The sequence below is a fragment of the Pieris rapae genome, chromosome 15 (genome assembly GCF_905147795.1).
Source record: "Pieris rapae chromosome 15, ilPieRapa1.1, whole genome shotgun sequence".
Lineage (NCBI taxonomy): Eukaryota > Metazoa > Arthropoda > Insecta > Lepidoptera > Pieridae > Pieris > Pieris rapae.
The window spans coordinates 2,461,645-2,485,887 of record NC_059523.1 but is presented as its reverse complement, the minus strand read 5'-3'; the positions used below and the strand labels follow the sequence as shown (position 1 = coordinate 2,485,887).

Below are 24,243 nucleotides of genomic sequence, written 5' to 3'. Positions count from 1 at the left end.
AAAGTTTTGAATATAGAAAAAATATATTAATTCAAAAAGGAGGTTCCTTTCTTCCAATAATATTAGGCACTGTTCTAAGTAGTCTTATAAGTTGTTTTACTAATAAACCACTATGAATACTAAAAAAATGCTGATTATTGAACACGATTTTGTTGATAAAATAACACATCAACAAAATGAAAATAAAGTTACACCACGAAGTCGATTAGACAGTGAAATGGAAAAAATAATGTCAAGCAAATTAGGAGATCGTGAGAAATGGGCCCTTTACCAACAAATTTTACAAAGATACCTTCATTTTTCTATGGTAGAACGTCAACCTCAAGAAATAATATTTACTGAAAAAACAGTAAATAATAAAACTTATGAAGATGGTAAAATTAATTTCACTGATAACGAAAATGAAAATGAAAATGAAAAAGTGGTAGGTGGTGAACAACCGTCGTTGGGTAAAGACGTCTCGTTTCAGTTGTCAACACAGGACATATTAAATTTGATTCCGAAAACTTATATAAAGAAAGGAGAATTATTGATGGAATCCATTCAAAACCATAGTGATAAATTACAATGGAATAAATATGGTACAGTGGTAATTAGTGGAAAAGAAATTCCTGGAAGTAATATTATTGATTTAGTAAATGATGCATTAAGACCCTCAAAGAAAGCAGATCCCATCGGTTGGGAAACATTCTCAGAATTTTTAAATGATATAAATATACCACTGACATACATTGGTAATCTCAAAAGACTTAAATATATTGGCAATCTTAAAAAACATCACACACTACCGATCCAAGAATCAAGCATCGATTACACTTCTCCGACTCAATCAAATCATAACAGTAAAATAAAAAACAAAATTGATTGGGATAAATGGACCCCATATTAAAGCTTCATCAAATATATTATGATATTTCACATCCTGCCGGTTACAGTAATGTGAATACATTAACAAAAGCGATGAATGGAAAACTTTCTAAAACAGATGTAGAGACGTGGTTGCAGTCTCAAGAAACATATACGTTACATAAGCCAGTTCGAAAAAGATTTCTGCGAAATAAGTACATTTTATCAAATTTTAATGAATTGTGGCAAGCTGACTTGAGTGACTTAAGAACTTACGAACAGGATAATGATGGATATAAGTATATTTTATGTGTCATTGATGTTTTTAGCAAATATGCGTATGTTAGAGCAATAAAAAAGAAAGATTCTGTTACAATAAAACAGTGTTTTACTAGCATTTTTGATGAAGCTAAAACTGTTCCTAGACATATACAATCAGATAAAGGTACAGAATTTGTATCTAAAGATGTCTATTATAACTTCAGTTATAGATCGCTCACCATGTGTTGTATACACTTTGATGGATTTGGAAAATGAATCTATAACAGGCACATTTTATGAGAAAGAATTACAAAAAGTTACATTTTCCCCCACTTCTGATTATAAAATTGATAAAATCTTAAGGTATCGTAACTCTGGACTCAGAAAAGAAGCATTAGTCAAGTGGAAAGGGTACCCAAACAAATTTAATTCTTGGGTATTATTATCTTCTATCAAAACTTTACAATGAAGCAAAGTTTTTATTTAACTTTACTCAGCAATAGTTCCACACAATATTTTCCGGGAAATATGACTTCAAATTTTTCTACAAAACTACCTAAGCCCATTACATTAGAAGGAGAATGGATGGTAGGTATAGTTGAGTTCCAATATCCCTCTACTATGTTCTCCGTGCAAGAGCATGAAAATATTATGTACATAAGTAAAAAAACTACCATCAATAACGAAGAGACCACACTAATGTATAAGAACCATATACCGGCCACCAACTATGATAATATACAAAATATTCTTATAGCTTTAAATTCGAAAGAGAAAGTTAGTTTTCGCCAGGACACCGTGTCAAAGTTTGTCTCTGTTGCAGTAAAGGATCCATCAATAATTTCATTATCTCTATCACCTAATTTGAGTTTTCAACTTGGGTTTGAGCCAGATACCAATCTAGTAAATCAAAATATCAGTAAACGCCCTGCTAATCTACATTTAGGGTTACCATCACAATTATTTGTGTATTGTGATATTATAGAACCACAAATTGTTGGTGATGTCATGACACCCCTGTTGAGAATTATACCCTTAGATCCCGCTAAATACATATATGGTTCAAATAAAATGCATATATTTTCACCACCACATTATTTACCTGTTATGAGAAGAGAATTTGATGTTATTGAGGTAGATATAAGAACAACCACGGGAAATGCGGTACCATTTCAATACGGTACATCGTGTGTGAAACTTCATTTTAAAAAAATATAATCTTTATATCTTTTTTGAAATGTATACACCTCAAGATACTATTATATGTCCTTATGAACATTATTATTCGCAACAAGCTGGATCTGGTATTAATGTAATCTACAAAGGAGCCTTACATCAACGTGGTCATGGTATCGGCAGTTTTCTTGGGGGGTTATTTCGAAGTGTGCTACCTTTACTCACTAGTGGTGCTAAGGTGATTGGAAAAGAAGCACTTAACAGTGGTATTGGGCTTTTGTCAGATGTTGTAGCTAGTCGCCCCATTAAAGAATCAATTAAAAATCGTTTGAAAAGTGCTAGTTCTAACCTTAAACACAAAGTTGATACCAAAATTGATGAACTTATGACTGGATCGGGTGTTAATAAAAGACGAAAATATAGAAATGAGCTCATTCGAGTTTCACCTCTTAAGAAGAAAGACGCTTTAAGGAAAACAAGGAACAAAAATATTAATATTTCCAAAGATATATTTTCAAACTAATCATAATGTCATTTATTCATAATCATTCATGTGAGTGTGTTAAATCTGAATTGGACCTATTTGCTCTTCCTTCCACACAAACAAGTATCGAATATGGGCACTGGATACACTACAAACCAATTTCTTCATTAAGCGATGATGGACCCATCGAATTCCAAGTACCTGGTACAGGAGACGACTACATAGACCTTTCGCATACACTACTCCATCTCAAGGCTCAAATTAAAAATCAAGACGGTTCTGTAGTTAATGCAGCTAATGTAGTGGCACCAGTCAATAATTGGTTACATTCTTTATTTAACCAATTGGATGTTTACCTAAACCAAAAACTTGTGTCACCCCCAAATAATACTTATGCATATCGTGCTTTCATAGAAACTCTATTAAATTATTCATCATCTGCCAAAAAATCACATTTGACATGTGGTTTATGGTACGAGGATACAGCTGGTAAAATGAATGAAACTAATGAGGCAAATAAGGGCTTTTACAAAAGACAACAACTTTCAAAGGATGGTAAGGATGTCGAAATGATTGGACATTTACATGGGGATATATTCAATCAAGATAAATTCCTCATTAACGGGGTCGAACTATCTATAAAATTAGTGAGATCGAGAGAAACATTTAACCTCATGTCACAGAATGCAGATAATAAGTACAAAGTCTGTATCACAGATGCAACTTTAATAATACGCAGAGCAAAAATTAATCCATCAATACTAATAGCCCATCAAAAGGTTCTTGCCACTACTACAGCTAAATATCCTATAACAAGAGGCGAAGTGAAAGTCCTGACCATACCATCTGGTGTGCAGGGTAAGACACTGGACAATATATTTTTAGGACAGGTTCCTAAGAGATGTATCATTGGTTTTGTTAATAATACCGCCTTCAATGGTAGTTATAATAAAAACCCATTCAACTTTGAAAACTTCGGTATTTGCTCCTTTAGTTTATATATAGACGGTCAACAAATACCATCAAAATCATTACAACCATCATTCCCAAACGATGTATTTGCCAGCGCATACCACACACTGTACTCAGGTACCGGTATACATTTTCTTAACGAAGGTAATGGGATATCGAGGGAGCAATACTCAGATGGATACTGTTTACTAGCCTTTGATTTAACCCCCGACTTATCAGCTAACTCTAATATTCACTGGAATCTCATTCGTCATGGTAGTGTGAGAATGGAAGTAAGATTCGAGAACGCATTGACTGAAACAATTAACTGTGTAGTTTATGCAGAGTTTTCAAACATTATAGAAATAGATAAGAACAGAAATGTATGTGTGGATTATAGTAGTTAAGAAATGACTTTTATGTACTTATGATTAAATTGAGAATAATAAACGGAATGAAATATAATAAATAAAAATATGGTTTCTCATTAATAGTTTCCCTACTTTTCTAAATAAATGCATATAAGATATCACATATATTGGGATGACAATACAACGAGATGTTAGTTGAGGTGGATGATTGATAGGAATTGGAATTGTATTTAGTGCAATATATAAGAGTAGAAGGTCAAACGCGTTGGAGTAAAAATGAATACATTAAACCTGCAAATGAGTCTCCATAAAATACATCCCAGCATCCAGTATAGCGTGTACCCCTCGAATCGCCTACCAATGCACGTACACTTACCCACATTTATTATATGCAATCTCGACCCTGACTCACAACCAGGATCTCATTGGGTAGCTATTCATATCAACCACGAAAAAGTTGGAGAATATTTTGATTCATTTGGACGTAAGCCTATTAGAGTAATAGCGGATTTTTTAAGAAGAAATTGTCGGGTATGGAGCTATAATACAGCTAGCGTTCAGGACATCTATTCTGCCTTTTGTGGGGAGTATTGTGTAGTATATTTGTACTACAAGTTCTGGGGTTTCAGCTTGGAAGATTACCTCAGAAATTTTTCGTATGACTCGCCAAGAAATGACATGACACTAGTAAAGTTGTATTGTAACATAATGCAAATAAACACATAAAACACGCAAATCATATTTTTAATGTTCAGTAAATCCTTTTCCCATCTGTCCTGGTGCATTTGCAGGTAAATGCGCATGGTAATTTGCTAATTATGGATACGAAACTGACTCGGTGATTAGTAAATGAGGATTTGGACGAGACGTTACATTCTTATTATGAGGTGATTAGTAAATCGATTAATTTGCAACGTATAGCAAAACCTAACTTCGAAACAGAGAGAAATATCGCTTCGGGAGTGAGTGCTATCGACTCAGCACGGTCTGTTTAGTGGGGAAAGAGACCAAACTTTTTTTTTTTTTTTTTTTTTTTTAGGCGGGGACTGCCGCTGAGCCAGAAACACACGGGGGGTTAGGTTGACTGAGGCAGCGAGTGAGGCAGACCCGGCACGGGGGGTTAGGTTGACTGAGGCAGCGAGTGAGGCAGAACCCGTGAATCCCTACTACTGGTAATATCAAAAAAGTTTGAATTGAAAAAGCGATGTAGAAAAAAAAATGGTTATCTTAACAAAAGTCAAGAATACTTAATATGGTGGTTAAGTATTCTTGATTTTTCTTTTCTTTCATAAGTAACAAAAAAAGCATTAGCGAAATCGGTCCAGCCGTTCACGCGTCATGACCAAGAGAAATAGGTATTCCGTCTTATATGTATATGAAATTGTTAAATTGAAGAGGTAATGCGTAGCGTTAGATAATAAGCTCTAGGAGGATTATTTACTAGAATCTAGAATCTAGATGGTGTTCGAAAACTTTATGTTTAACCAAATCCAAAGCCTTAACCAAATTCAATTTTATATATTTTCTGTGTTGTGTTGTAAATATGTTATTTTACAAGTTTGGATATATACTAAACGATAAATTATGATATAGTAACGCTATTAGACATTATCATATTTTAATTTAAGTTAAGAATTAAATATGTTAATGACTTTTTTGCTCGCTTTTTTCCCAAAACCGCTAGATAAGACAGACCGCTAATTTAAACTAAAATTAAAAGTATATTAAGAAAGAATCTCTAAAGATGTTAGAGGCGAGGCAAATAAAATATAAGAGAATATGGAGGAAGAAAAGTATAGTAAATCATTTGTTTACACGAAAATACAAAATTCACAATTTTCCACAAAAAACTGTTAAGCCCATAAGTTTCGTGTTTATGGTGTAGTAGCTAGAATAGTGGAGGTTTATATTTCGCTTTTGCAAAACACACGTAATTTTTATCCTTTAGTACATTTTCAAATATTATGCTACATTTTTTGGTATTGCAAATAGGAAAATAGGTCGTTTAGTTATATAGCCATAATTAGGCTTCAGCTAGTTTACCTTGCAAGGTATTTGTACCGGAAGCGTGGCCATGATCTTTTGTACATTGGACTTTTAATTTTATAATTAAGCGTAAATGTGAAGAGCACGACACGAAGTTTGATTTTGGAACATGCAATGTCAATTATTGGCCGTAAGGTTGAATTGGTGTAAACTCTCTTTGAAATCTTTGATAATTAAAACAACAAACAGATACAGGGATTTCAAGAGGAGATTAATGAATACGTTGGCCTATTATCCTGAGTAATTAAATCGATATAAAAATATATATAAACTATATATATAGTTAAACAAATTGTATATTGCTTTCTTACTATATTCACCTAAAGTCACCACAATAATAAACTATATTAAATGTTCTGTTTTAATAAAACGTGAAGGTCGACATGTTTTTAAAATGTTTTTAATTAATGTCAGCTTCAAGTAAATAATTCATTTACTCTATTTTTAAAACAACATTTATGAAAAGTATTCAAAGTTTTCCTATGAAAATGCTGCTTAAAGTTTTAAAGTGTACAAAATGTACAGTGGTTAAACATAAATTTACATAAATAAATAAATGTTGTAGGTCTTGGCCTCAGATTTCTAAATCTGTTTCATGATCATTTTTTAAATCTAATAGGCAAGTAGGTGATCAGCCTCCAGTACCTGACACACGTTGTCGACTTTTTTTTTGGGTCTAAGACATGTCGGTTTCCTCACGATGTTTTCCTTCACCGTTCGAGCAAATGTTAAATTTGACATAACATTAGTAACAAAATCAAAATCATTTATTCATTTAGGTATCAAAATGTACACTTATGAACGCCAAAAATAAATTCTTCTTATTTACTCCCAGTTTTCAAATCATGGGCGTAGAACGGTAGGCAATAAACTCTCCGCTACTCTTTTCAATCGCCAAGTTTTTTGTTTTACACAATGTTTGTAAGGATCTGCAACCATTACACCACATTCCACATGACATCTTAAGTAATAAATAGATTTTTAAGAAAATAAAAAAAACAAAGATTTTTATCTCGTGTTTCTCCTAGTTTTCCGGCTTTCTTTCCTCATCTGTACGACGCAATCTGTAGGGACCGTTTCATTTTACTTGCAAATTGCAAACAAGTGCTTGGTTTAGGATATGAATGGAATCTAACGGAAGTGTAGGACCTGTCTATTTCATCTCTTGATCTGCTGAGTAATCGGAGTTTCAGCAGATAACATACGAAGTTTGCGGTTATTCATAAGTGAGGAGAATTTGGTCCCCATTTGGAACCAAGTCACTACAATAATCTGCTGATATTGAATTATTCAAATCAGTCCAAATAAGGCTAACAAGTCCCAAACAAGAGTCAAAAGTTCATTGTCAATTTTGCAAACAGATATTCATATTGGAGACTGATAAAATCTTAATGTAACTTAATGTAATCTTAATGTCTCTTGTCCACGTGACAATTATAATAGTAAATATACGTAGACATATAAAAAGAAATTAAACTGTTTGGTCCCTGTAGCATTGTCCATTTTAATACCGGCAGCATTGCATTTATTTAAAAAACGCGACATCCTAGGAACTATACCATTTTATTATTTATTTTATTTATTAACACTTCGTTACAATATAAAAATTTAACATAGTTAAATGAGTAGCAGAGCAACTGGCTGTCTTATCGCTTTCGAGCGATCTCTTTCAGGCAACCAATGTGAGTAAAGGAAAAAATGTATTAAACTACATAACAGTAAAATTCATTAAATCTGGACTTGCTTTGATTCACGTATGGTTTTTCATTAGGTGTATTCCTATCGCACGGAATACATACTAACTGGTAAAATCAATAAAACCTGTTAAAAATTAAAATCAACAGACGTTTATCGTATAAAACATTAGATGCTTATAAACTTGTTTGGTTTCTTTAGTGTTGAGGAAAAATCATTTTTTCTGCGGAAATAAATTTTGAAGATATTACTCATTTAAATAATTTCTTTTACCTCAATTATTGAATTTTGGAAATTAATTTACTTATTATATATGCATTTGTCTCTGACACGTGAACCCAAACTCAAAACAAAATCAATCTATTCAACAATAGAACAGCTTAGTTTGTTTGTCTACTTTTTATTCGAAATTAGCCAATTTATATTTCGTTGTATTTCTTAATACGCTGATAATGATTGACATAGTCCATAACTATACTTTATAGATTGTCTTTGGCTACTTCAATGTTCATTACGATCATAAATTATAGAACATGTTAGCAATGAAAGGCTTAAAAGCCTCCAGCGTGCATAGTACGTGATTTTTCCTACATCTTCGCAAGGTCCTTAGCCATGACCTTTTTAACGTATTTTCTCATTGCAGAGTTGCGCGCGCGCACCTAAGCCCGCTTAACGTCAGTCGGCGTGCCACCACCGTCGTAGATACACGTAATGCGCGTGTATTGACACAAAGGATTCAGTGATTGTGTGTTTGTGTGTGTGTAAAAATGCAGGGCCGTGACAAACTATGTGCAAAATTGACGAGTGCATTCCTAAGGAAGTGGTGTAAGTATTTTTTTGAATTATTAAATGTTCCGTTAACATTTCTCGCATGTTTTCGAGTTTGTTATTGCCACGCCGTGGAAAGATTTTTCGTGCAATAGCATTTATTTAGTCGTCCGTGTTTAGATATTTATCGTATGTTTTATTATTGGCATAGATAGAAGAATCTCATTTCTTTTTCCGGCAACAAAATTTAACTCACAATTCATCGAGATAGATGTAGCGAAGTTGATGTAAGAAAGAAGCTGAATGATCTTCATTGTATTTATATAGAACAGGAATCAAATGAAATAAGACATCCTGCTAAGTGCTATTTTAATCATAATGTTGACATTGATGTAATTAACTATTTATTAGAAATTAGGTTTAAATATAAGAAGAAACTCTAGTTTAAGAAAACTAACCAAACTACTAAACTAGTTAATAATGCAAGCGCATTTTGTCAATTTAAAGTTGAAGAATTTCATTCGGTGTCAAACTTTAGGGACAATTTTTTATAAGATCAACTTTCGTAATTTAATAAATTATTATGAACGAATACCCGTTTGTGGTTGGACAAACGCTCCATTTAGTTCAATATCTTCAGGACAGTACAAATCAATATAATAAAATTGATTCTTTTTGGAGACATTTGATGAAATAAATAAAACTTTTAGGCCTAATCTTATTTCTGCATCTTTCATGATCATTTATTTTCTTATAATGAGTCATCAGCCTGTGCCTGACACATTCCGTTGATCTATTTGTGTCTAAGGCACCTCCATTAAATGTTTTTGCACAAGGGTGAAGCTCGAATGCAGAAGCCACCAGGCCAACATTTCTCTCGTGTGGTGAAATAATCCCAGACCCACACCTTTGTTAAAATTCCTTAAGTCTCGATATATGGCTATACATATTTTTTTCTAAGTTTTTCCTCCTCAATTTTCGTTTAATCGGCCGATTAACAGCAATTAAATTGTAATTAAATTTGCTGTTCGTCCCAGTTACCAGTTGGGTAATCAACTAAAAGGGTTATTGTTTTTAGTTTACTAGTTTTGTTTTTTATTATAAACAGACCCCTACATATGCCTATCAGGTACAGGCAGGTGTGACTTAGCAGAGCAGTGTCGAAATCCTGAAAAGAGACTCTATTAGCTTAAAGGGTTGGCTTTTCTTGGGCCCGGACGACTACTAAATATCCTCATAATATCTATGGGCGAGTCTGAGAGTCCGGGTGGTGCTGCAACACTAGGTCTTTTAAATATACATATAATTATATCTTAGGAATAAATATTTAATGTGTTTCTTTTTTGACGTTCATAAGTGTACATTATGTTACCTACATGAATAAATGATTTTTGAATTTTTAAAAGACTTCGCCAAAAGTATGACTCCCGTATGTAGAATCGTGCTCACTTACCGCTAAGTCGTAACTCCGACCTTAAATTAACTTACAATTTCTATATTTTTTTTAACAAATTACTAATAAGCAAACTACTGAATGGCGTCTTAAAACAAAGAACATTTGAGTTTATAAATGAAGTTAATGCTTAATATTATTTTTGATTCAGACTACTAACTACTTTATTTACGTACATATAATCTTTTGACCTTACAAATTGTTCAAGTGATATTTGCAAATATAAAACTCGCTTTTACCAGTTTTCAGAGTTACTTTATACTTTATATATTTAATATACGTTATCTTGATCAAAAGTAAAGATTTATGAAATTAATTAAAATTTAGTAGAAGGATAAATATTTTAATTGTCGTGCATTTGTCGCAATCCATTATGCGAAGGTCGGAGCAAAGCCAGTTTTAAGAAAAATATACAAAATACAGAATTATAAAGTCTATAAATTCATTTTAAAATTACGATAAATAGTTAAAAAGTCGTGTATAAACGCAAATTAGATACCTAACGATCTCTGAAGACCACGATAAAAACCTTAAATTTTTGTACTTACAACTAGAAGTTGCCAGTGATAAAAAGCAGGTTTTTTAAACACGTCCCCGTCAGGTGAACGTACACGATTTGCATAAACACATCGTGGCATCTTGCTTTCATTATACACACATACAAAATGGTGCCTATGACCTGGTAGAACACCAATAAAACACTATTCACTGTAAGAATTTACAAATTATTTTCCGTAGAATCTTAAATTTAGATACCATAGATTCATTTATCTAAATTTAAGATTCTATCTTAAATTTAGATACCATAGATACATAATCGTCTTTTTTGATGTGTGTGCTGGTCGAGGAGGTATTCAAATGTCTGCTTTATGTCCTTCGTGACTAAATCGGACATACAATTTGCATATAATATAATCGTGATATATGCTATGACTTGAATATTTTACTTATACCGTTTCACATAGGTATTGGAACATTTGTGACATGTTTAGGGTTTAACTATTGGAAGAATATAAGTGCTTGTTAGATAAATAATACATTAGTAAAAAGTCATGGAAGAAGTACGTATGTAATGTAACATACATTTATATGTATAACCAATTTAGGTACTGTTTGGCTAATTAATTATCTGAAAAAAAACATGCGAATGTACGGTAAGCGAAAGAACGAAGGAGTTTTTATTTTTAATGAAATACACATTTTTATTTACGTAATCTGAAGTTAATTACAACAATTATATACTATAAAATTAATTATGTTATTGAGTATTAAACGTTTTTGTTATACATTCACGAAACAAACATCCTATTTTGATTTCAAAGATCGAAATATGATGTAGGAAATCATTTGATTGACGGAACTTTTAAGATTCGTATCAATTTTTTGTTTATCAAATCTGTATTCATTTATGCGTCGACTTTTTTTAAATATTTAGTATTTAATTATTTTGAATAATTAGTGTCAAGAACTGGTTAGACCATCTATGCCAATTTTATATTATTTTATTAGTTCGTTGTATCTTTCAAAGTTTAATTGCTAAAAGGTTAAGAAACAAGTTTCCCAGGAGTAGTCTTAGAGGTATTCAGTAATGTGACTTTGTATAAGTCTGAGTTCTGCGTATTCACATCATAATGTATTGGATTTTATAACTTCTCGTAAATTAAAGTCTAATGTCATACTTTACGCTAGTCTTAGAGAAATTAAAAGTAAATATGTCTGCGATTTCTGGGAATTATTTATTTGTTTATTTCAACTACATTATTCTACCTACACTACATTATTATATTAATAAATAAATAAAATCATTAATAGAAACTGTTGCATATGTTTTATCTTCTTCGAAGTTTTTGAGTTAGTAGAATGTCATTCTTAGATAGTTTGGATACATCCGAGTTGCTATTGTAATATACATTAATATATATATCTAGTATACTGATAGGTATAATGGTTTTATCCGTATATAGGTAGAACAGTCACAAATACATAGAAATCTTTTGTTTAAATCTGGAGCTTTTCCGAAGCACCATTCTTTTTAATACCTGTTTATGTTTCATCGTCGGAAGTCAATACAGAATGCAATTTCACTCATTCCACCTTGCCGGCCATAATTCCTAAACTTAACGCTTTTTAAGACACTCGTCGTCCACCATCCAATTTTCCCAATCGGCTGCGCGCAGCGAGTCGAGCCAATGCCTCCAGCCCCCACCAAGGGCTATATAGCCCGCCCCCGTACCGCCCTGTATCAGCAGGGTGCGAACAAAAACGCTCCCCAAGGGGGCACATACCCCGTACGGGCTTAAACATCCCCCTCCCGAGGGAGGATGTAGCAATAACTACTGGCGTTTTTGTCGTCCACCATCACTATAGAACCTGCTGCCTTCCTAGGACTTCAAGACAAGAGCGTACCGCTAACTGCAATGCACCTGAAAACCTACTTGTTTTGCGGATGTCTTTAAACAGCGTTAAGTAAAACCTGATGAGTGTAAAAAGCAAAATGTTATTATGACAAACGAGCTTACTAAGGACATACATAGAAGGATATTATATCTTATTTGTGAGAATGATTATCTTCACCGCCTAAACGTTGTGAAACCATCTCATTGTATGTGAACAATGGAACAAAACACTGAATTATTGTTTGACTACTATAATTATTGTAAACATTGTACATTAATCGCTCGCGGATTTGTTCGTGCTTTTCATTCTACATTTTAAATAAAAAAATTGTTAATTTTGTTGTCAACACTCAGACAAACGTAATTTATTAAATGTATGTGTTAAAAGTATGAAATAAAAAAATAAAATACGTTTATTTTGGAACATAAGATCATCAAGGTATCACTTATTCCACGTCATTAAATTTGAACCTGTAGGCATCCCTACTCATCGGCAAAGAGTTACCAATTCGACTTAGGGTCCTTCAAGAAAAGAGCGTACCAATTCTTAAAAGGCTGGCAACGCACTCGCGAGCCCTCTGGCATTAAGAGTGTCCATGGGCGGAGGTATCACTTAACATCAGGTGAGCCTCCTGCCCGTTTTTCCCCCGTTTCTATAAAAAAAAGAAGACAGAGGGTGTTAAAAGTGTTTTGTTCCATATAATTTGTTGAAAGTAAAAACAGCATTCAAACCCGTAAACCTGTTAAAATTAACCTTCTCTGACATTAAATAGTAATAACAAATGTACTTTGTACAATAAAAATATCACGACGTCATTTGGCCAGTTATAGCAGTTCTTGCGACGATTTGTTATATATTTGAATCTATTCTAATAATCTATTTGGTTTTTAATTATAATCTTAAGTGATTCGCCGCCTTGAGTCATGTGTTTCCTTGGTTTTGGTAACTTGAAATGGCAATGCATGTTTTTTATCTATTTTGTGTATGTATGAATCATTGTAAGAATATCTTTATTAGAGGGTATTTATATGGTACATTTTTTGTTTGCATAATTATTTAGTAATTTATTTGTTACATAATAGTTATTGTTTTCAAAACGTGTATAATTTTCCTTATAATTTATAACCAATTAGATAATAATTAACTTAGATAACATATACAATTAAACAACGTGTAACCTACTTTTATTTACAGTGAGTAAATATTATTGGTATATATACATACAAAACAAAATTTATATAAGTATAAATATACTTTTGTTTGTCGTTACGGACAGAAAAACTGTATCGTCAACTGCTTTTTTAATATTTATGTTTACAATAATAAAAAAATCAATAATAAATTCTCTTCACGAGGATTTTCTTATTATTTATTTATTGTTTTTTATTTCGTAGTTGCTGTTTATTTTTTTTTCCTGCTAGATTCTAATTACTAATATATGGAAGTAATTGATGTGTACCTTTCTGTGTAAAATTTGTGATGTTATATTTTCTAGTAGGTATAGCAGTGTTGGCCTAGGGGCTTCAGCTTTCGACTCTCATACCTGAGGTCGTAGGTTCGATCCCCGGCTGTGCAACAATGGACTTTCTTTCTATGTCATTGTCATTTAACATTTGCTCGAACGGTGAAGGAAAACATCGTGAAGAAACCGATATGTCTTAGACCCAAAAAAAGTCGACGATGTGTGTCAGGCACTGGAGGCTGATCACCTACTTGCCTATTAGATTAAAAAAAGATCATGAAACAGATTTAGAAATCTGAGGCCAAGACCTAAAGAGGTTGTAGCGCCACTGATTTATTTTATTTATTTATATTTCTAGTATAATTTGATGCATGAAGTTTCACAACTTATAATTAAATAAATAAATATTAGGTCGACTTTCTGATTGCGACGGGCATCTCGTTAGTAATATTACATTTTCAAGTAAAACATATACTTTGTAAGGAGGTACAAAGTTCTTTAATCGTTTATTAAATTAAATGCAAGAAAGCAAGGTTATCTTTAAAGCGTCTTATACAATCAATATTGTTAATTTATTGAACCAGCTAAAATGTATATGTATATAAGTTGCAATAATAACATGCCAAACGGTCAATCCAAAAATAAATGTAAACATCATGAGTATGCCATAATCAATCTGTCGAACCAATGCATGGAACATACGAAAATAGCATGTGTAAAAAACATATGATTAAGGATGTAAGCGCAAAGATGTTTTTTTAATTCGTACCAAGAATACCAAAAACAAGTTTATGGTCGCGGTCTACACCGCCTGATCGTCATAAGTACGAATTTCCTTTGTCAACAAGAGTTGTAGCAATGAAAATTTGAGTGCATACGATATGTATTTGTGTATGCGATTTTGATTCGTTAGTGGTTAGACGCATGAGACTGCAAGGGGACGTCAGACGAAAACACGTTTTTAACACGAGTAATTTAATCTCTTGTGTCTATATATTTAGAGGTTATATATTTATTTAACAATAATCCTTATATGTAAGAAGGTTTTTGATACTGTGACGTAAAAGCAATGAGTTTCGGTTTCTTTTTTGGACAGCATCAAAAGAATGCACAACAGTTTTGAATACTGTATGTTTTGTGATATTTTTTTAGTAGACTAGTAGCGTCTGTCCAGACATGTCGTCGATTTTAGTAGAAAATCATGATGTCGTAGAATGTTTTCCAAAGTCCTTTGGTCCACCGTGATTCGAACACATGACCTATGGGTTGAGACGCAGGCTTTAGCTTAAATATAAAATAGCATATGGGGTCTTAAAATACACAACGTAGACTAAACGTATGACGTGATTGTTACTATGGTTGCGTTTAACCACAGCTACAAACTACTATTTTTAGTTTACGTTTTATAAAACCTTTGCTACTGTCTTTGATATTATGTAAGCAATGGAAAATGTCAAACATGTTGCTATGCAGTTCTGTACAAAAGCTTTACCAAGTATTGTCCAAAGAATTTTAATCATACATATCTTGAGAGGATAAATTCCATTAACATTAAAAATAAAACCAAAATTCCAATGGTTTATTACCAACAAGAAAACATAAATTTTGTTTAGGGTCTCTACCTGTACAACCTTTAGAATTTTTAATATTCAATTCGCATTTTTGAATGATCGGTCTTGACACTATCATGACACATTTTGTGTGTCAACTTTTTAGCTGGAGGAAAATTTTATTAGCATCAACAAGCTTTTTCCTCTCAACATATTGTATATCGTATAATAATAAAAAACACGTATGTGTACACGCGTTAGAAGTTATACTTCTTTGGCGAACCAAAATAAAAATCTTAAAAAAAAATATATTTCGCCTTATTCTAAGTTTATAGGAAAAAACGCCACTAACCATAGAAAAAAGGTATTTAATACATTAAAAGTTTTATTATAACGCATTATCTAGTTACTTAAATAAAGTTTTAAATATCACAAAAAAATATTTGTACACAATTAAACAAATGGACTTTTTTTATGTTAAAACAATTATAAGTTTTAAAATATAGAGAGAATTATGTTTTTTCATATGATACCATGTATTATCCATTCTTAGAAATGTGCTAGCCATCAACTTTGCGAATTTTCTTTCTATATGTATATTTAGATTACACTTGCACCTACGTAAATTATGTAATAAATTAAGTTTTGGTTACGCTTAATAGTTTTAATTTTCCCTAGTCAGAATTGGAAAACCCATATTGCGTGGGTTTTTTCATACTTTCCTTAGAGTTTCTAATCGCGTACGAGAAAACAAAGTGTTTGAAACACTTTCATAGGTTTGAATCGGAATTTATTAAAACGTTTTCTTAAGACTGCCTCACAAGACTTCACATTTAATTAATAAAGAATTTAGGTTAATGTCTACTATAATTTTTAGATAATGTCTGCCTTCTGATAGAACCAATTAAAGGCTATATTTTCATTAAAAGCTGATATAAGCGCCATGTCGTTTAAGGTTCTGAAAATTAATACAGTACGTTCGAAGACAGGGCACTAGATGTAATAACCTTGTTTAATGCGGAAATATATTTTGTAATGTTTATCAAACAATCTCGGACAGTTATTGCGAGACGAGTAGTGTTTAGCAAATATTTCATTATAACAGTCAATACGGTTAACAAGGACAAATTACACTAATATCGAGATGATTCAGAGTCGAGGCTTAGTACATTCAATTCAGAATCATATTTTGTCAAACTAAAAAGTCAAAAGTCAAAAATAATTTATTTATATAGAAAACATAATGTACACTTATGAACATCAAAAACAGAAATATAAAATGATTCTAATTTTACATTAACTGCCAGTTCTCAAATCAAGGGCGTAGAACGGAATAGAAGAACTGGCAATAAACTCTCCGCCACTCTTTTTAATCGCCAAGTTTTTTTTACACAATGTTTGTAAGGAGCTGCAACCATTACACCATGTTCCATATGACATCTTGAGTAATAAAAAATAATAAAATAAATTAAAAACACAGATTTGTCCTACTACTAGTGACCCGACTACCAATGACCCGTAAACTCAAAATGCCTGCAGTAATTTTGAGTTTATCCCGTACAGAGAGTTAGGTTAGCGGAGGACTTGTTTTTCAATATAAAAGTTATGTATATATTGTTTTTGTGGACATTATCAAGCTCTTTAACTTATCTATGTAACTCAATCATATATCTCTAATAGTTAATTGGCAGCGTCTGTAAGTAACGTTTTTTACTACCATTTTTTTCGCACTTAATATGTACATAAATCTCACTACAACGAACGAGTCTTTTATTTTTTGGCGTAAATATATAACCTTGAAAAATATGATATTCACAAGTAATCAAAATTGAATCAGTAGACATAGACATAACATTTATTACTATGTTACATATCTATTGCACTCCAACTCAAAGTTGTTCTTAAGTGAACAATTAAATTTGTTAATAAAATGTATGTATGTTACGTAGGGCATAAACATTTTACAAGAGCGTGGCACAATAAGTTGGTAAACACTGGTCTTAAGTGTTTGTTTTTAATGCCTTTCTACATGAAATATCTATTAAGTATCGTAGTAAAATTTCCATAGTGTAAGTACGCCTCAAATTCAATCTGCCGTTAATAGATGGCGCTTTGATAAATTATGGTATTTAAGAACGTACTTAATTAATTATACAGTAAAAATTATTTGTTTCATATTTTTTACAATTTGTAAACTATGACGATTAATATTTAGATTCACACAATGTGTTCATGAATAATGTTGGAATACTTGGTAATTTTATGTTTGTAGAAGCAACTTGTTTCTGCGTTTGTGAACACATTGTATTGCGGATAGCAATTAATTATTATAGATAATGGCGTCTATTCAAGATATGAGCAAATATTTAGCCAGGTGAAATACCATAAAATAACTTAAGCGTGCTTTTTATTATTATATGCATATATACGAGCTATTCATGTATTATTCTAAGTTCCTCATCTGTTGTGTGGGGTAACTGCAATCAGTCAACACATACCCTAGTTCTGGGAATCATAGTTACCCTGATCATACAATGAATTATGAAAAATGCCTTATTCAAATGTGCCTTGCAAAAATCATTTATTCAAACGAACGTCAAAAAAAGAAGGTAATGTTCAAGACAAATAATTTTATCCTATACCTCACCTATTCTGTAGTACCTATGTACAAAATCGCGAGCGGAAGTTGAAATTGAATGCAATATGGGTGTTCGCGACCTAAAAATATTTTATCTCGCTCATATTAACCGAAAATGATAAAGTAGGAAAACCGCAAAAGCATTCAGTGAAAGAATAACAAAATTTCATTAAAAGTGACCGTTGGTCAGTCGGCCGGCGCGCGCGCACCATTATGGTTGCGTTTCAGAAAATGAAGATTTTCCGGAACTTTTCCGAAAGGAGGGATATACGTTAGTGATTATTTTCTTTTTCTTTTTCGTGTGGCATTCTACTGAACCGATTTTGATGATGTTTGATGTTCCGGACCTTCTGGGCCCTGGGAAGAGCAAATTTATTCCTATTTATTAAGTAGAATAACTGTTTGATTAATCTAAATAATAAGGTTTATTTTTCTCTAACATGTAATTCCTTTTCAGTAGTTTTGGTAAGTCAAAATAATTTCGTGAATAAAATCTTATTAAATGTTCTTTCTTTCTTAATCTATCTTAGATTTTTCGATACTTTTCGAACTAGTTAGTACATAGCGTATAAAGAAGTAATTGGATCTAAGCGAGACACTAAAGACAAATTTAACAAAAATCTGAAGAAATAAGTGTCTGAATTAAATCAAATATTATTTGATTGAATTAATATTTTAGACTAGATTGGACTGCCGTGTAATAATAATAATTTTCATATTTTAGTGTTACCTTGAATAGTGAAATACTATTGCACAGTTATTGTCTATGCTCACTTCTAATTATGAAAATGTAACAGGCAGCCTTGGTTTGTCATTCGTATTGAGGTATTCGACCATTAAATATCCATTGACACCGTTTTTCTTGGGCAGATTTTTTTTGATTTCAATACGATTCCAATATAATTATTGAGTTTAATTTCATTTTAATATTACCGAATTGGGAATATACAATATAAATATAAACGATTTCAACGCGTTTTTAAACGATTTTTTTATTAAATTAGAAAATGTCCCGCTTAATAATTTGCTGGGTCATGATTTCTCCGGAGGTGTTCGGCGTTATTTGTGCATAAAGAATAGTAATGTCCCGTTCTCGTAGTAAGTAGTAGTAACAGTATAGCTACAACGCCATGAATTTTGCCAGATTTTTATTATAACCGTGTTTACATATAATTTATTATGTATTAAGAAGTTAGGATCGCGCACATATAATACCACTATTTGTACAGTTCTAGTTTAGTATAGAATCTATATACGCACAAAATTTTTTTTTTAATATATTGATTTTACTACAGCAAGACTGAAACTCCGTGACCATTCTTAGGTCTGGCCTTTCTGTCTTATTATTTTCTTCCTTGCCTACTGATACCTAACTGATACTGTACATATAATTACGACAGTGATATGTACACTCATACTTGTTCATAGCTTAATATATAAGTACCTTGCCCGTGACTTTATCTTTACAAAACGGTTTTTGATTTTTATCACTTGCATCAATATTGGTTCATTATTATTCGTTCTATTGAGTTATATGATAGCATAATATGTTACTATATTTTATTACAAGACCACAAATAATATAGGTTATATGCGGTTACCCACAATACAATATGTCGCCTAAGATCAGCCAAAAGTTAAATGTTAGTAAGATCTAACTACTAAACACTTATTGAGTAGCTTTTTTGGAAGAACTCCCCGATAGTTTACGTTTCGGGACTACAGAGCTGAGTGACTCCACTTTCTGTCTATATTTAGATTAATCACATCGAGTATTCTATCTATATTTTCATACACATGATATAACCATTATTAAATAGTTACAATATATGAAATATTTATAAATGTTTGTCTCGTTACAAAATCTATAATCTATGATTGATCATAAAGTTTGATACAGTCAAGTATTCGCCAGCTAACTTAGGGAACACATCGAAACAATATGGCTGACAGATGGGAATACTCAGAAATTTTTCAAAAGTTATTCGAAGGCCCTGAACGTACGCGATAACTCTTATCTGTCTTTGCTTATTCATATTGAGCGTGAATTGTAAAGTTTTATTAGCATTTTCATGTACTATGCGTCTCTGAAATATTTCTCGTCTCTGTAAATATTCGAATACTCTGACAGTGGTAAAATATGTATTTTAATCCAATACAATGTCCTAATATTTTTAGGTTTACATCATCTTCAATCAGAAGATGGTCACATCAGTGAAATTTCAGGCCAAGAGAGACAAGTGACAGGATATGCTCTAGTCGAATTATAGTCACAAAAGTTTTTACGAACGTGTCTTTAGTAATAATAATAATAAAAGCCCTTTATTCGTTGACCTTTTTAACTTACATGCTATTTTTAATAAATAATAGTATTATCAACCACTTTGGTCAGGTTGTCTGTCGATATAGGCCTCCCCCAATTGTTTCCACGTCTCTTTAACCTTGGCAGACCTTCTCCATGCTTTTGGTAGATCGTCCTCCCATCTTTTAATTTAAAGTGCTGTCTTTAGTAATTAACTTTAAATTATTCAGAATTTAAAACATAAAGGATTAGAAAAAAGGGCAGAACAAAATACAAATGTCCGGTTGTAAATGTTTGTGTGTTATCGAATAGTCTCAATATTATTTCTTGATCCAGCTAACCGCTACTTACTGAGTTACACAACATTGCAACTAGTTCTAACTATTGAGGTTGAAATGCGTTCACTGCCAAATACTGAATATATCTACGATTCTTGTCTGAGCCAGTCACTTTGCGTAGAAATATTCTTCTGTCTACGTAGTTAAGCACATTTTTCATAAAATATGTGTAAGCGTTAGATAGCTTTAAAGTCGTTAGGTAGTATTGTTATTTTTTTTAATAGAAGCTGATAGTAAAGTAACGTATTAAAATAATGCAATTTAGACGGAAATAAAGTGTTCAAGTCTTATTCTCACTACTTGCTTACCTCATTAAATTTTTTCCTGAAAAGGTAGCCTTGAAGAGATCGCTTGAAAGCTATAAGGCCACCCGTCGACCTCATCATTTAATAATTATAATTCGTACTGAACTTTGCAGTTAAAAAAATCAATTTGTTATTTCCTAAATAGCCCAATATTTTATATTATACCAGTAAGTATAACATAATAGCGACAATATATAATCATATTCATTATTCATTGTATTATTAAAAAGTCCAAATATCTGCGTATTGATTTGTATTATCCAGCAGGCTAGGCCAGTGTTTCCGACCCCTTTTTTGTGTCATGCCACATCTTAGCCAACCTAAAATTCTTTTGACTATATGAAACATACAAAATGTATATATTAAGAAATGTTAATGATAGGTTTTACGAAATCACTAGGAAACAATAAGTAAATATTCAAATTTTCATGTAAGTAATTTTTGTAAAGATTTTTCTATATTAATTTAGTGAGATACTTGCTGAACAGAGATTTTATATTGGGTTCCAATTTAGTTAGCTTCTCTCAAATCTCCATGTTGTGTTAATATATTATATACAGCTGATTTCGATTGCCTTCCTGAAAATCACATTTGTGGGACCGCCGTTGGGAAATACTGGGCTAGGCTGGAACGTAATTCTTAAATAAATTGTCACTAATTCTATGAGGTTTAATATGCGAAATAAATTGTTACATTCGTATAAAGTAAAAAGTAAGATCTCTCCTAACATAATTCACATTCGTCTCTCTTATATCTTAGTATAAAATAATGCGATATACCTGAACATCTAGAATTTGTGATTGTAAGAGAGTTGTCACGCTCTGATTAAAGTTGAAGAAATTAAATTAATGTAACAAGTTCATTCGCTTGGTAAAACTCGCGAATGGATACTTATGTCATCATAATATGTCGGGCATTTTAGTTTAAAAGGTACTTTTACAGCTATCTTAAAGTTTATAGATAAACTAGCAGACTCGGCCAAGCGTTGCTGTGGCTAAGGTTTTTGTTATATTACATAGTAGTAAATTAATCAAGGGAAACCGTAGGAGAACTTATGTGAAACGTTGGTACCACGACACGGACCTAAACTAAACTACCTTTAACTCAGCGCCATCTGTTAGAATTGTATCAAATAATAAACAAATGTTAATGTTATCGTAATTTTAGTAAGGATGTCTATTTTTTTTGAAAATGAAATATAGCCTATGTCACTCAGGAATGATGTAGCTTTCCAACAGTGAAGAATTTTTCAAATCTGCCAAGTAGTTTCGGAGCCTATTCAATTCATACAAACAAACAAACAAACAAAAAATCAAACCTTTCCTCTTTATAATATTAGTATAGATAACTAGATTTTGAGGGTTTTTTAATTTTAGTTTACTGAGTAATTAAATAATTTTATTGTTAATATAGTTATACACTTCTTGCACTTTTGCCTAAGATAAGAAATTTAGCTTAATATAATAAATAAATAATTTTTTTTTCTGCAAAAATCGATTGTTAGCCATACAGCGGCACGTTGCATCCATAATGATTTATGTTATTTATTATCTCTACTCTTACGTTAGGAAGTGTTAATAAATAAATTAATATTGGAATGTAAATGAACATAGGCTAATTTTATGTATATCGACGTTGTTAGGCAATGTATAGTTTCTTACAGAGATTTTTAGTTTAGAGTAATGTTTGAATAGACGTAAAAGTCAAAGGTTATACGATTCCCATATGTCAAATCAATACTGTTTTCATTATACAAAATCAATACCAACAGTCTCTCTTTGTGTAATATTCAGAGTCGAGCTGAATATTACACAAAGAGAACGTTAAATAAAGTGAGTTTTCAGCTTAGTTACTTTGTGAAATTAAACATTATGTTTAAATATATTTTATTATTATCTTTCTTTGTTTTTTGCTTTGTGTTTTTTGTAAAAGGAGTTTTAAACTTATAAAAGATCAGGCTTTAGTGCTGTACTTAATCTCGAGCCATTTTTCTTCATTATTTGCTATTACTACTAATCTTTGCTAACTTCCTAACCTAATCTTAATAAGGCGTCCTCCAACTCTCACCTACCTTCCCTCACATTTGCCTTCCTTCTTTGTAAATTTTTTCATCTCACCCATTGCCACTTTAGTCCTTGACATGTTAGTTTGCACAATAACACTATACACATATATATAAATCAAACTTCTTATATACATTCTATGTACCACACATACTCGATGGTCGAAAGTAGATGTGAAATTAGATGTTTGTACGAAAGTGAAATGTTAAGGACATGTCAACGAGTGGTTACATAAGCCGAGTGATATAAGATATTCGTTAAATACATTTTCTCAAACGTATTTAAGTTTATATGGCCAGAGGATTAAACTATACTCTATATTATATAGTGTTTTAACCCTTAATAAGATTTAAAAAATATTAACTAAAAACTCTTTATCTCTGCCTTTTATAAATTTAAAAAATGTATTAAAGAAAAGGTAGATTGGTTTTAAAGATAGATTTTGAGACTTACTGAATATGCACAAAAAAATTCAAAAGAGTTTTAATAAAACAAAATAAAACTGTTATTATTATTATTTGCAACTCCTTATTGCGCACTTAAAAAGAAAATCTTAGGGTTGAGAAAAAAAGCGCGCTTAAGCTACCAGGCTTTAAAAAAGAGAAGAGATAAATTCAATATTGTGAAAGCAAAATGGATATTTTCAATGCTGACAGCGTACTGTTTGGTTTTCTTCGAAACGTATTATGCACGACCAGGAAATCCATTGTTAATTGCAACTCGACACATACTTAATATACATATTCGTGCGAATTCTGATAGTATACCATTCGTTCTGAGCAGAAGTTATCTTAATATATTTTAGGGATTTTCAGTATGTATAGTTTGACTAAGCCTAATCAAACAACCAAAATCAAAATTGTTTCAACAACGAAGAGAACGTTCTCTTAAAAAATAATATCTATCTCTCTAATCTAGGTATCACTTATTCCACGTCAATCAATTCGAACCTGTTGGCAGCCCTACTCATCGGCAAAGAAGAGGGTGTAGGCCGAGAGAAAAAGCCGGCGTAAAGAACTCTCGGTACTCTTTTAAAAAAGGAAATCATCAAACATATAATTTGGGACTTCTGAATTACATTTTGATAAATCGAAATATTGGAGTACGAGTAACTTAGCCGTGTGGAAAGGATCATAT

The 24,243-nt window shown here is 31.9% G+C and overlaps 1 protein-coding gene across 2 annotated transcripts in view; it reads left to right on the top strand.

Moving 5' to 3' along the window:
- LOC111000460 (scavenger receptor class B member 1) overlaps positions 1-24,243 on the top strand; it is a 65,310-nt gene that overhangs the window by 20,707 nt on the left and 20,360 nt on the right. Inside the window, exon 2 of one of the 2 annotated variants that reach the window (XM_022269903.2) lies at positions 8,474-8,655. In XM_022269903.2, the coding sequence (XP_022125595.1) occupies positions 8,598-8,655 (58 nt within the window). In that variant the 5' untranslated portion in view covers positions 8,474-8,597. Of the gene's footprint in view, positions 1-8,473; positions 8,656-18,288; positions 18,370-24,243 lie in introns of those variants that run through there. The other variant, XM_022269905.2, reaches the window with a different exon arrangement.